Source organism: Oncorhynchus mykiss, chromosome 19 (assembly GCF_013265735.2).
Source record: "Oncorhynchus mykiss isolate Arlee chromosome 19, USDA_OmykA_1.1, whole genome shotgun sequence".
Lineage (NCBI taxonomy): Eukaryota > Metazoa > Chordata > Actinopteri > Salmoniformes > Salmonidae > Oncorhynchus > Oncorhynchus mykiss.
In genome coordinates, this window is record NC_048583.1 from 43918233 (window position 1) to 43931395 (window position 13163).

Genomic DNA, 13163 nt, shown 5'->3' on the forward strand with positions numbered 1-13163 from the left:
ACTTCTTTGAATTGCTAACATTTTTTCATCCTCAACCTTAGACAAACACCAGTCTTTGAGATCCTAGTGTTGATATGGACGCTTCACCAGTCATTCCTTTACTCTCCTAAACTGAAACTCATTCATTTACTCCACCAGATATCAAGATGGCTCCTTTGAGATGCATGTACCTGCATGAAAAGTGGGTGTCAGGTGTGCGGATAAGTGCTCAGTGCGCACTGCAAAGCATCAGTGTCAATTGGCCAGCCAACACCATGCCACTCAGTGCTTAGAGCAGGCATGGTTTAAAATGTGGTACAAAAACATTGACACATAGGACAGTGCAGAGGTGTACCGTGCCCAGCACTGTGTGGTACAGAATACCAAGAAAAGTCAGTTTGCTTGGGCATAGACGTTAAGCTGCCCTCTTCGCCAGGTCTCCCTTCTACACACAGCACTAAAGGATAAAATAGTTTTATTTATAATAGTCTCATAGCAAAGGTATGCCTCAACTTGCAAGACAATTGTTGGCAGTATGTACAACATATCTGTAATTTCCATGGAATGGAATCAATCAAATATCTATTTTGTACACACTAATTATCTCTGTAAAAAAGAAAAGAAACATTCCCAGTACAGGCAAATATTTCCAAATAAGTTTTTCTTTGTAGAATTGACATTTAAGAGTATAGTGTTATGCACTACACTGATATGGATTTATTTTCCTTTCATAAAAATAAAAGGTTACTTACTACCTTTAACTGCATTGTGTAACATTCAGTATGGATTTTAAGAAACTTTTTTTCTTCAAATCTCAATTTCCTTGAGAATAACAAAAATAAAAACAAAGTGTTGAACCTGTGAGATGAGAATATATTAAATGAGGCCAACATTGTTCATCTATCTATCTCCATTGACAAGTGGTCAAGCTAAATGACAAAAATGTACAATATGGGATACGAAATTCATTTCAATATAACGATCACTCTAAATTTAGGGATTTGATTACACAAATATTTCAAAGACGGAAAACATCAGCCATCTACACTGATTCAGGAGGGTTGCAATTACATATCATTTTTCCAAAGCAACTTCAAATTCTTTAGTGAAAAAGTACAACTATTAACAAGGTAAGCTATTCCTTAGGACAATTTCTCAAAACTCTGCCTAAGTCTCAAAACTCTGAACAGGTTCATTGAGGTGACATAAAAAGAGAAATTGGGCTATTTGTTGTAAACTAGACTAAAGCTGTACACCTGGTCACCTCCATATCCAATTCGGAATCAATAGAATTAGGTTTTAAACGCATTAACTCCTTCAAACTGCAGAGCTGCCTCACTTTGAGGGTGTTGAGAGTTGTTGCTGTGCCATGAAAGTGTGACAATATGCTGGCGAGGGAAGAGAAAGGTTGAAGCATTGTATATATGATAGCAGCTCTATCACAGTCTTCCCTCTGTCTCCTGGACTGGCATGAGAAGGCTGGAAAGAGACTGAACAGGAGGAGTGGGCTGGTAGATAAGAGAGTCTCTAGTGATAGCACTGTGGATGGGGGTCTAGCTGGGCTCCACACGCAGCTTCTTTCTGTTGGGCGGCTCCTCTGGCTCTGATTCAGAGCTGGAGTCGGAGCCACCATCAAAGGCGGACACTGTGCTCCCCTTGGGGTTGGTGTACAAGCTGCTGTCAGAGGATGTGTAGTTGGCCTGGAGCGTAGTGTTCCCCTTGGCTTTCTCCAGTGCACGGACTGCAATCACCCAGAGAAACACAAGTCAGAAAACAACAGGAGAAGTATCGGTCTCTCCCTTCACCATGAAACATTGTTCAATGGGATAATGCAAAAATCCATCAGTAGCATATCCATAATGGCACATTTCCATTCAGGATTTACCAGTGTTTTACTCAAAAGGTTCAGACCTTTCTGTTTCTATCTACGTGGGCCGGCACCTGCGTCTCACTGGGCCACGGCTCTGGCGTACCTGCTCTCACTTGGGGCCAAAGCCAGGCCACTGTTACTTTCAGCTGTCATTAAATAATGGCTAACTGTTCCCACAAAGCAACTGTTTTGATTATACAGAAGTTCTTGATTCTGCTCTTCTCAAGTCTTCACTGCCAGCCCTAGCTATGGAAACACAACTTTCCTAGTATAAGATAAGGATGAATAGACTAGTGTAACCCTGGTGTTACAGCTGAAAAGCAGCATAAGTATGGTTCTGATCCCATGACCCAACCACTCACCCTCCTGCTACTGCAGTTGTCCCTGGGCCTTGAGCCCACACTCACCCTGCTGCTCCAGCAGTGCATTCTGCTTCTTCAGGTCGTCAATGTCCTGCTGGTGTGTGTGGTTTTTCCGTCTCATGTACTGGATGTAGTCTGTGGCTTTGTCTAGGATCTGAGCTCGGGAGGCCTGTTTGACAGATTGCTGTCAGCAACAAATGACAAACTCAGCCATGAGGCAATGTTGCATGTGTCACTTATCACAGTATTACAGGTGAAACATGCACTGCTGGCCCAGTTATTCAAGACGGGCTAAATACCATTCACTTATTGGAACCAAGTAGAAATCCAAACTGATTCATAACTGAGCTAATCATTAATGAAAATGAAAACTAAACCATTCAAAATAACGGTTGAGGCTTATTTGATCATCATTGATACAGCAGTACATTTAGCATTAATACATTTGGACATTCATACAAATTAACTTCACATAGCATTCTTTCTACAGTCAGTCAGAGCTGGAAAGTAGAAAATATCGATTACTAACTTTACTAACCTTCTCCCCTTGTAACGCAGGCACAGAGTCCCGTAAACTGCTGAAGCTGTCTTTAATGTGGTCCCTACGCTTGCGCTCCAGCGCATTGTGATGTGCTCGTTTGTCTGCCTGCAACGAGAGATTCACAGACAAAACAGCATCAACCAAAATAGCAATAATTAGAGGCCAAGTAATAAGTGTTTAAAAAAAGGGTTTCTTCCTGCAATGTTCAAACGTGTATTTGTGTTATTTTTTGTGTGCCAACTAGCAAGCAATGTTCAATTGACCATTTCAATCCCCATCCAAATCAAAACACAATTATTTAACACCTTTCATATTGTGATTGCTATTGAGTTAATCACAGTAATAGTTAAACAAAATAGACTGATGTGAGATTTTCATGACATAAAAGTGTTGAATCAATACTGACTGTTGGAATGAAGTCTACAATACTGGTTGCTATGGACAATGTCTGTCTCATACCAAACTACCTCCTATGCACCCTGATCCTTATCACCACCGACCTCTAGCCTATATTTCTTTGTTATATTATTTTAGAAATCACTAATGTCTCATGTTCTAAGGAGGACAGAATGGTACCCGCCTGTTGGTTGCTTGGCAGCTACCTCTGCTCTCTAAACAGCCAAAAAAAACATATTATGACTCCATGTTTATCACCAAGCATTATAAGGGGTTCAGCAAGCAGCATTGAATGAATGCATAGAAGACATTATGGCATGATTCAGTGTAATAGCACTGTTCTTATCCTGAGCTGATATCCATCATCCAGCTTCATCAAAATGTGTGAGGGCATCTCTCCGTTAGTTCTCTATGAAAATATTTGTTTATGTTGCTTTTAACAGCACCAAATGCAATGCACGATCTTATCACCTATTGATAAAGTATGAACAACCTGTCAAAAAGACTAAACAAATTAACTATGATGGTAAGGGCACAATGTACATTATTTCCTCTCATGGGGTGCACAAAATGACATGACTTCTGAATGGCTTATCCTCTGCATAACATAATACTAGCTTCAAAGGACAATTCCCCTTGGTTTATGGGATGAGACTACCCTTTCATGCGTTAATATTTTCAGGGTTGATAACTCCCCATCAAACCTGAAAAATTGCACGAGCCTTGTAGGTAACTGCCATTTTACATAACGTACAAGCGCAAAGTATAACTAGCTAACTAACTTAAGAAACATTACACTGCCCGTGTAACGTTACACTTCTCAACAACAGTGGTTCTCAACCTTTTTCGCTTACCACCAACTTAATGTTACTCTGCCTGGAGTACCTCATGTGCATTTTACCATTAAGCCTATGGTCTCATGAGTCTTCTCAAATACCCCCTGTGGATAGGCCAAGTACCCCTGTTTGGGAACCACTGCTCTACACCGACTTACCTAACTAGCTACATTAGCTAGCTGACCTTGCAAGCGAGTTGTAGGTAATATTTAACTACATAGCTTGCTGCTTTTGCCGTCGCATGCATCGCTCGCTGTTTGTTGTTCTAGACAAGTTAGCGCCAGCTAGCAAGCGATGTTCAGTTCACCGCTTCAAATATAACAATCAAGCTCCGTGTTAGCTAGCTAGGTAGCTACGTTGCTAAAACTGGTAAAATTCGCTAACAAGTCAACAAAGTTTTTTGGATGACATTATGATAGATGCATATATTGAAATGATCATTTGTTGAGTAATCATGTATGCATGTGTTATGTTTCATTGGCAAGCTACTCAAGCTGATTGGGTTTGCAGTCTACTGTGTCGAAAAATATTTCTGATCTGCCAGCTAGTTCATCGAGCCAGCTAACATACCCCAGGGAACAACGAAAAGCACGCGTTTCCCTAATCAAAAATACAAACGCAATCACATTAACTTACGTCACTGTCGACATCGATATCTTCGTTGTCGCTCATTCTTCGGTGAAATGTATGAGAAAATTTAAATAGTTTAAAATGAACACAGTAGATTGCTAGCAACCAAAATGAAACGAAGAACGAAACGAATCCTACAGCAGGGACATGACGACCAACGGATTCTCTTACACGTGATTCGCCTACACATGGACACAACAGTCTGTAAGGCGCATGTGCGAAGACGAAAGGTTTTATGGGTATTGATGTCCTTGGTGTGACTCGTTTGGTTTCTACCATTATGTGACCGTCTGTAATCGGACTATATTCCCCACAAAGCTTCTTTATTTGGACGCGCCCGTGCTACGGAAAAGTCTCAAAATACCCTTACAACTGTTCAAGGATCTGTTTTGATCATTTTGCCTTGCACATTGAAATAGCTGATCCTAATTCAGCGATTTATACATATGTATAGAAAGAGATCCAGACAGACGTACAGAGACAGGCAGACTCTTTGACCAATAACTACTTTTTCTAATTATATATAATATCAAACTACACACAGATGAGAACTCACAGTAATATCATCATTGCTGACTTGTTTATTGTTATTCAGATATACATGTTAACTGCTTAAGCATTCAGGGTTATCATTCTTGTTTGCAACGGCCGTTGATCACAAGACTAATAGGCATGCGGAGATCATAACCAGGCCTCTCCCTCTGTAGCCTGTGATTATGAGGCCAGATGGCAGCCCAGTTTCAGCATCCCTCCCCCACTCCTCACCCTGATCATACACTTCTCTCCATAGGACCTGTATAAACCTGCTGTTCCCTACAAGCACCTGAATATTCCCATTGCTGCAATCTGAGGGTATGCAGAGTTCCAATGTAATAACAAAAAAATCATATCACAGATCGGGATAATATTTGATAATCAAGGAAATAACTGCACAATTGGCTTTTGTATATGTACTGTAAAACAAAAACACACAGAAAACAGGCTATAATTCATAAATGGGATTATGTTTGGTGTTTGGTGTTCACCTAATCAATCAGACAAGTATCCAACCATCTGACATTCTGCAATTATGTGATCCTCTGATGGTTGACGGATGATCTTACAGTCGATGATACAAACACTCGACGGTGCTTATTGTACAAGTTATGTTTGACACCAATTCTTTAGCAGTAAAGATAATGACACTGTCAAATGATGAATATCCAAAGGAGGCACTACCAGAGACTGAGGGCCAGACTAAATCCAACTAGGAAACTTGCATCCTGTTTACTTAATTAGTGTCCATAAAACAACCAGCACTTTCACTTTCTGTACTTCTGCAGCTCTTTCTAATGTCATATTCATCACCAGCCACACCATATGCTACCCTCAACCCTCACAGCCGTTTCCATGACACAATGGCCAACATACAACCATTGGCATATTTCCCCCTCTCCTCCAAAGAATCCTCAGATATTTCTTGATCAATATACTGTATATATGTAGGGCAGCCCCGAAGTGACTCTTCTTATCAACTGTATCCAACTATTTCCTCTGTGTTGTCTTAGGAATTCAGCATTCTCTGTCTTGATCTCCAACCCCCATTTTCACAGATATGCAAAGCAAAGGTTCTGTTGTCTTTACAGGTCTGTAGGTCTGATATCTGATTAGAGGTTAACTTTACAGTAAAAATATTGGTCAACAATATTTTGAATCCAAACAACTCAGATGTTATAAATTGTCTTAGATTCATTGTCTCTTTCTCTTATGTTGCGCTGGTGAAATACATTACCTACAGTCTTTCTTTCTCTCTCCCTCGCCCATGAGCTATGGGCCATGGCACAACCATGGTTTCTTTGTCTCTCTTTTTCTCTCTGACCATGCTTTGAATAATGCCTTGTAATTCTTGTCAATGCTTTGCAACTTAAGCTTATGCCTTGTATAATGTTAAACGGAGTCAAATAAAGATAAATATTTGAATAGGCTAATTGCTTAGTCTTATTACGAGTCACATGTGAGGTATATATAATACAGCATATATAATAAATATGTTAAATATTACCCACTACATATATAAAGAGTAAATGTCAAAGTAATTTATTTCTCAAATAGCTACAACTTCCCAAAGAACTACAAAGCATAAGTTTACCCACACATAGCTCACTTGATGTGGTAAAACACTATCCAACAGTGCACATATTTGGGGACTGCCTGTGGACACAGGTCTCATGAACTGCCTGCCTACTTCAGTAAATGCCGGTTTCCTGAGGTGCTGTGTGCACCCATTGAGCCTAAGCTCCACAACCACTACAGCGAAAGGGATCACTGGACATTTTTGTAACACTGGAATGTGAGCAAGTAAGAAAAGCACAGGTTCAGTTTGAAAATAAGTTGTTTTTTTCTTCAAGCTCTTTCATGGCATGCAAAGCATAGTATCACATACATCATTTTTTTTCCAGTGAAATGTTTAATCAGAATGCATATCTGGTATTTGTAACACACAACAGGTGTGGACAAACAGTGAAATGCTTACATCCCAACAATGCAGAGAGAAAGCAAATAGAGAAATAATAGAAAAATAAAACACGTAATAATAGATACACAATGAGGAACGATAACTTGGTTATATACAAGAGGTTCCAATACTGAGTCGTTGTGCAAGGGTGCAAAGTAATTAAGGTAGATATATACATATAACTAGGAATACAGTGACAGATGGTAAATAGTAGCTGCACCCTATGTGATGAGCAGTCTTATGGCTTGGGGGTAGAAGCTGTTCAGGGTCCTGTTGGTTCCAGACTTGGTGCATCGGTACTGCTTGCTGTGCGGTAGCAGAGAAAACAGTCTATGACTTTGGTGGCTTGAGTCTTTGAGCATTTTTAGGGCCTTCCTCTGACACCGCCTGGTATAGAGGTCCTGGATGGCAGGGAGCTCGGCCCCAGTGATGTATTGGGCCATTCGTTCTACCCTCTGTAGCTGCCATACCAAGCAGTGATGCAGCCAGTCAAGATGCGTTCAATGCTGTAGCTGTAGAACTTTTTGAGGATCATGCCATGCCAAATCTTTTCAGCCACCTGAGGGGAAATAGGTGTTGTTGTGCCCTCTTCACTATTGTGTTAGTGTGTTTGAACAATGATAGACCCTTAGTGATGTGGAAACAGAGGAACTTGAAGCTCTCGAGCCGCTCCACTATAGGCGTCGATGTGAATGGGGGCGTGCTCGGCCCTCTGTTTCCTGTAGTCCTCGATCAGCTCTTTTGTCTTGTTGATGTTGAGGGAGAGTTTGTTGTCCTGGCACCAGACTGCCAGGTCTCTGACCTCCCCCCTATAGGCTGTCTCCTTGTCGTCTGTGATCAGGCCTACCACCGTTGTATCTTCTGCAAATGACTGATGGCGTTGGAGTCGTGGCGGCCATGCAGTCGTGTGTGAACAGGGAGTCCAGGAGGGAACTAAGCAGACCACCATAGCCCCTGGGAGAGGTTGACAATGTCAGTGAAGACACTTGCAAGCTGGTCAGTACATGCTCTAAGTACATTATTTGACATCTCTGGCCCAGTGACTGGAAGGTCCTAAGTTGCCAAGGATGGCATAAAGTGAGGAGGGGCTCCACTGAAAGGACTGGCAACTTTGCCAGGCGAAGGCATTGAACTTTCAGCCTGGTTGTGTAATATTAATTGATACTTGTTCCATGTGCATGAATGCCAAGTAGAAAAAATCCTCCTGAAGTGTTCTGGCAACAATTACACTCTGTCGACACAATCTGACCCATTGATGCTAAACAGGGCTTTCCCACGGTACTCAAGTCTAATAGAAATACAGCCAAATAAGGGACAGAGCTGGCATCTCATATTAGCAGGTGTGGATGAGCATTTACTGGAACTTATTGGTACAGCATTGTGATCAGCTTATCTTCAGCTGTACCTAATGTTAGCTCCAGAGCCCTGAAACATTTTATAAGAGTGTTGACATCATCATTAACCATGGATATCTAACAAGCTGTTTTTAGGTGACAATTATGTCAATTCTGCTAAGAAAGTTGAATTGGGAAGAAATACATGCATTCCTTTGTCTCATGAACATCCCCCTGTCATATACAAACATATTCAGTTGGATATGTCCGGGATGTAAGAGGGCAAAGAGTACAGAAATGTGATGATTGTTATGCATTTGAAGATGTAGCCTGTTGCGCAGGAGTTAGCCCCCCTAACATGTGACCATAATGCCATGTGACAGGGGGTTCTAGATAGAGAGCTATGGGGTTAGATAGAAGAATGTGAGGAGGGATGGGTAAAGTGTGTGTGCTAGAGAGGGGAGAGACGGGGAGTAAGAGAGAGAGAGAAGAGAGAGAAAGCACACAGCGGACCAGAGACTTGAACATCACAAGACTGCACACAATGAAGGTAAGAAAATACTTTTTAAATAATCACAGTGCCTTGAGGTGTCATTAAATTCTTTACTACTTGCATTATAATCTGGGATTGTTATCTACTTTTTAAAATCTTTTCAATTGGACTTTAATAACAATGTAATAACTAGTTAAACTACAGTGCCACTTCAGGACTCATACGTTTAAAACACAGACACGACCTGCATGAAAGTAATCTAATTTACACATAAAGCAGATCTAGATTTAGTTTATCTCATTACATGCAAATAAATACTAATGAGTAAGGGCAAGAAAAAAATACCAATAATAAAACCTAATTAAGCCTTGAGACAATTGAGACATGGATTATGCATGTGTGCCATTCAGAGGGTTAATAAAACAACAGATTTAAGTGCCGGTTTATGTCAAGAACTGCAACACTGCTGGGTTTTTCACGCTCAACAGTTTCCCATGTGTATCAAGAACGGTCCACCACCCAAAGGATATCCAGCCAACTTGACACAACTGTGGGAAGCATTGTAGACAACATGGCCTAGTATCCCTGTGGAACACTTTTGAACTTTGTACAGTCCATGCCCCGACAAATTGAGGCTGTTCTGAGGGCAAAGGGGGGGGTTCTAATGTTTGGTATGCTTAGTGTATTTCTGCACTCTGTTTTGTAAAAAATATCCTTTCGGGTCCTGATATTTTCATTAAAGACGTGTTCTGAGACACTTCTAAGAAATTACTAAATTCGCCCTACTTGAGGCCTCTTTGAATCCGTGTATGATTGGGCACCCCCCTGCACTCTATTCTTTGGGGCACTGTGCCTGTTTGTTGCTCTCTGAATAGCATGGGTTGATGAATAGCCCTTCAGTGGGTGCCTAGGGAACCGCATTAGGATAGCAAACCATGTAGAAAAACAAATCGTACTTATCCAATTAATTGTGCTAAAATGTATATGTTTGCTCTTTAGTCACATATTCTAGGAAAGGGAGATATTCTTTGAACAATCATTTGTCCCTCATCAGTTCAGCTTCTGTAGCAGCTGAAAGTCACAAGGAGAATATCTCTCTGAGTAACACCAAAGGCTAATACTCAGATCAAATCACATTTTACTTGTCACATGCGCCGAATACAACAGGTGTAGTAGACCTTACAGTGAAATGCTTACTTACAAGCCCTTAGCCAACAATGCAGTTTTAAGAAAAATAGCATTAAGAAAGTATTTACTAACCACTGTACGGTCAGAACTGAGTGACGATGGTATACATTTATAGAGTAGTGTATTAACTCTCTGGACTGGTGTGTCATCATCAGCATAGCTACGGAGTCATTCAACACTGCAGGATAGATTTGATTCATCTTCTGAGGTGAAATGTTGCCTGGTAGCAAAATACATTCATAGATTGCATTGTTCTCATCAAATATATTAATTGTGTGGTGTCATTGAGTAACGTAGCTAGTACCAAACTGTCTTATTGTAAAAATAGTAATACTCATGATGGAAGTCTAGAGTAGACACCATTCAAAGTTTAGATCACAAGGCTGAAGTGTAATAGAGTGGATCGGAGGAGTTGTGACTCTCCAGTTGGTCAAGTCCAAGAGACAACACAGAACCATTTGCTCTCCATTTGACATAGATCTGTTTCTTCATTTTTTTTTTTATGTTCGGTGTCTCATTAAATATAAAGTAAACAAACAGCTTTGGGATGAATGGTACCATGAACCAGACAGAGGGACAGAACAGAGATGGCTATGAGACAGCTTGGAATGGCGGCAACACCTACAACATCACGCCTCATAATGTCACCACTGGCTTCCAGTCCCCCTTCTCCCCGGTTATGGACATGGCCATCAGTGGCATCACCATCATCATCCTCTTCATCACCATGGTGTCCCTGGGCTGCACCATGGAGATCTCCAAGATCAAGGCCCATATCCTGAAGCCCAAAGGGGTGGCCATCGCAGTGGTGGCCCAGTTTGGTATCATGCCTCTCACTGCCTTCAGCCTGGCCAAAATCTTCCAGCTGGGCGCCATCGAGGCTGTGACCGTGCTAATCTGTGGCTGCTGTCCGGGGGGAAACCTCTCCAACATCTTCGCCCTGGCCCTGAAGGGTGACATGAACCTAAGGTGAACTCATTGACATTTTGATCTGAAGTTTTTTTTTATTTAGAGAAATTATTAGGCAGGACATGTTGGACAAAAATGTTGGACAAACCATTTATACAATTGTTTCACAATACAGAAAAATGCAAAGGTTTGAATAATTTTGCACATGGCATGAATGCTAAACTAAAGATAACACATGTTCTATTGTTAAGATTTGGCAAGGATATCACCAAAACTCAGTTAAAATTGAAAATTGAATGGAAATTACAAAAGTTTCAACCTCCCCTTCTCTTTATATCCTACAGCATTGTAATGACCACATGTTCTACTGTTTTGGCCCTGGGTATGATGCCTCTGCTGCTCTTCCTATATTGCCATGGCTTCAATAATTTGGAAAACGCTGTGCCTTACACTGGCATCACCATAGCTCTCATCATGACCCTAGTGCCCTGTGCCATTGGCATAGCCATCAACCACCGGGTACCACAGTACTCTCAGATCATCATCAAGGTGAGCTTGACTCCAGATCCTGTATTTTTGGTCAACAAAGTGACACATCTTAAGGTATATAAAATAGTGTTTCTAATCCAAGTTCATTCATATAGCATTTTCTATTTACGAAAGGACAATAATTAACATCCTCTGTAAAAGCATGTTTGATTTGACAGAGCATTTACTCCACAGGTTGGTCTAAGCATCTTACTAATTGCCACTGTGGCCATTGGTGTCATGTCAGGCATCTCCATTGGGGGAACAGTGTGGGTGGTTCTCTCACCCCAACTCATGGCCGTGGCTGCACTGATGCCCCTGACAGGCTACCTGCTGGGATACCTCATGTCCACCATCTTCAAGGTCAATCATCAGTAAGTGCACTGCTGTATTCATCGGTTCAAGGATAGACTGGGCCAAGGGGTATGCATCCATTCACAGCTATCAATAATAATATACAGTTGAGCAAACCATGTAACACATATTTTCTCAGATGCAGAAGGACTATTTCTATGGAGACAGGCTGTCAAAACATCCAGCTGTGTTCCACCATCTTGAAAGTGGCCTTTCCCCCGAAGGTTATTGGCCCCCTGTATCTGTTCCCGCTAATCTACATCCTATTCCAGGGAGGCGAGGCGCTGCTTTTCATCATCCTCTTCAGATGTTACCAAAGCTTCTAGCCACCAGCTGAGGGTAAGTGTCATAGCTGCCTGGGTAACACTAGGGTAGCGTGGCTCAGAGAATGTACTGTCCCCTTACCCCTGCTGTTGTTACAGTGCGCCAGACTGTTTGAGAAAATATAGGCAATCTTTCTAAAGAAATCTATTTTTCTCTCCCATAGCAAAGCCTGTATACATGACAGTGGCCGGTAAAATAGAGGAAGTAAAGGTTTTATAGGTCCCATATGGGAGAGGCCCATAGAGATGGAGTGGCCACAGGAGGACAGCGGACCAAACTGAACAGGCCCAGGACAGGAGCCAAGACCACAGCATTGGAAAGGCAAAGGAATGGAGAGGGACACCTCAGACAATCAGGATGTGTTGAGAACAGAAGATGGTAGTCTAATATGGTCATCGCTTAGTCACTTCAATGACATCAAATGTATGGGTTTTTAGGGAAACATAACTGCCTGGCGATGTGCAGCACAATTTTACCAATGCAACTGTATACTGTAGTTGGAATGCAGTGTCTAAGCCACTAGATACTAACTGGAGGAAAGAAGGAGTAACTGTATTTATATTGACAAGCTTTTATTTCTAGAGAAGATAATGAATTTAAATACTTTATCTACTGCCAATATTTAGCATTTTGACAATAGATTATGCCCAGGTATTTTATACTTAAGAGTAAATATAAAAAATGTATAATGTAGATTAAGGTTTTAACCAAATACACAATGACAATGGGGTCATTTCTGTAGAGGACATAAAAGCAGCATAAAGTTGTACAGGGTCTCCATCTTTGTTGCAGTTTTATGAAAACAAAAATTGTGATGTTTAATTACAAAAAAAAGCCTAAAATGTCAGAAAATTAATTTTCAAGAAGTGGGTTCTTTATAAATAAAGTGCATTACAATGCCACCTAGTGCTGACAATGTCCACAA

The 13163-nt window shown here is 41.1% G+C and overlaps 2 protein-coding genes across 6 annotated transcripts; one reads left to right on the top strand and one right to left on the bottom strand.

The window, feature by feature from the left end:
• Positions 1-437: 437 nt before the first annotated feature.
• Positions 438-4818, bottom strand: LOC110497944 (protein max). 4 transcript variants are annotated; one of them, XM_021574428.2, is made up of 4 exons: positions 4621-4818; positions 2750-2857; positions 2257-2395; positions 438-1720 (listed from the first exon to the last, which is right to left on the bottom strand). In XM_021574428.2, exons 1-4 carry the CDS (start codon positions 4654-4656, stop codon positions 1533-1535), a joined length of 471 nt encoding a protein of 156 aa, XP_021430103.1. In that variant the 5' UTR covers positions 4657-4818; the 3' UTR covers positions 438-1532. The 4 variants fall into 4 exon arrangements, with proteins under 4 accessions (XP_021430103.1, XP_021430104.1, XP_021430105.1 ...); XM_021574429.2 differs by having other exon boundaries at positions 2257-2380; positions 2741-2857; positions 4621-4808; XM_021574430.2 differs by having other exon boundaries at positions 2257-2380; positions 4621-4807.
• A 4021-nt stretch (positions 4819-8839) lies between these two features.
• On the top strand, positions 8840-13140 carry LOC110497947 (sodium/bile acid cotransporter). Of its 2 annotated transcripts, none has more exons than XM_021574434.2 (6): positions 8840-8992; positions 10653-11092; positions 11377-11581; positions 11756-11934; positions 12054-12253; positions 12402-13140. In XM_021574434.2, exons 2-5 carry the CDS (start codon positions 10671-10673, stop codon positions 12238-12240), a joined length of 993 nt encoding a protein of 330 aa, XP_021430109.2. In that variant the 5' UTR covers positions 8840-8992; positions 10653-10670; the 3' UTR covers positions 12241-12253; positions 12402-13140. The 2 variants fall into 2 exon arrangements, with proteins under 2 accessions (XP_021430109.2, XP_021430110.2); XM_021574435.2 differs by having other exon boundaries at positions 12187-12253.
• The last annotated feature ends 23 nt before the right edge of the window (positions 13141-13163 follow it).

Bases quoted from the DNA above. Each gene is read 5' to 3' on its own strand.
- LOC110497947 (XM_021574434.2), top strand. From the start codon at position 10,671: ATGAATGGTACCATGAACCAGACAGAGGGACAGAACAGAGATGGCTAT. The intron at 11,093-11,376 runs GTGAACTCATTG...TATATCCTACAG, and splicing joins AAGGGTGACATGAACCTAAG to CATTGTAATGACCACATGTT. The intron at 11,935-12,053 runs GTAAGTGCACTG...ATATTTTCTCAG, and splicing joins ATCTTCAAGGTCAATCATCA to ATGCAGAAGGACTATTTCTA.
- LOC110497944 (XM_021574427.2), bottom strand. From the start codon at position 4,656: ATGAGCGACAACGAAGATATCGATGTCGACAGTGAC. The intron at 2,396-2,740 runs GTTAGTAATCGA...TGTTGCTGACAG, and splicing joins AAGGGGAGAAGGTTAGTAAA to CAATCTGTCAAACAGGCCTC. The intron at 1,721-2,256 runs GTGAGTGTGGGC...GGGTGATTGCAG, and splicing joins TGCACTGCTGGAGCAGCAGG to TCCGTGCACTGGAGAAAGCC.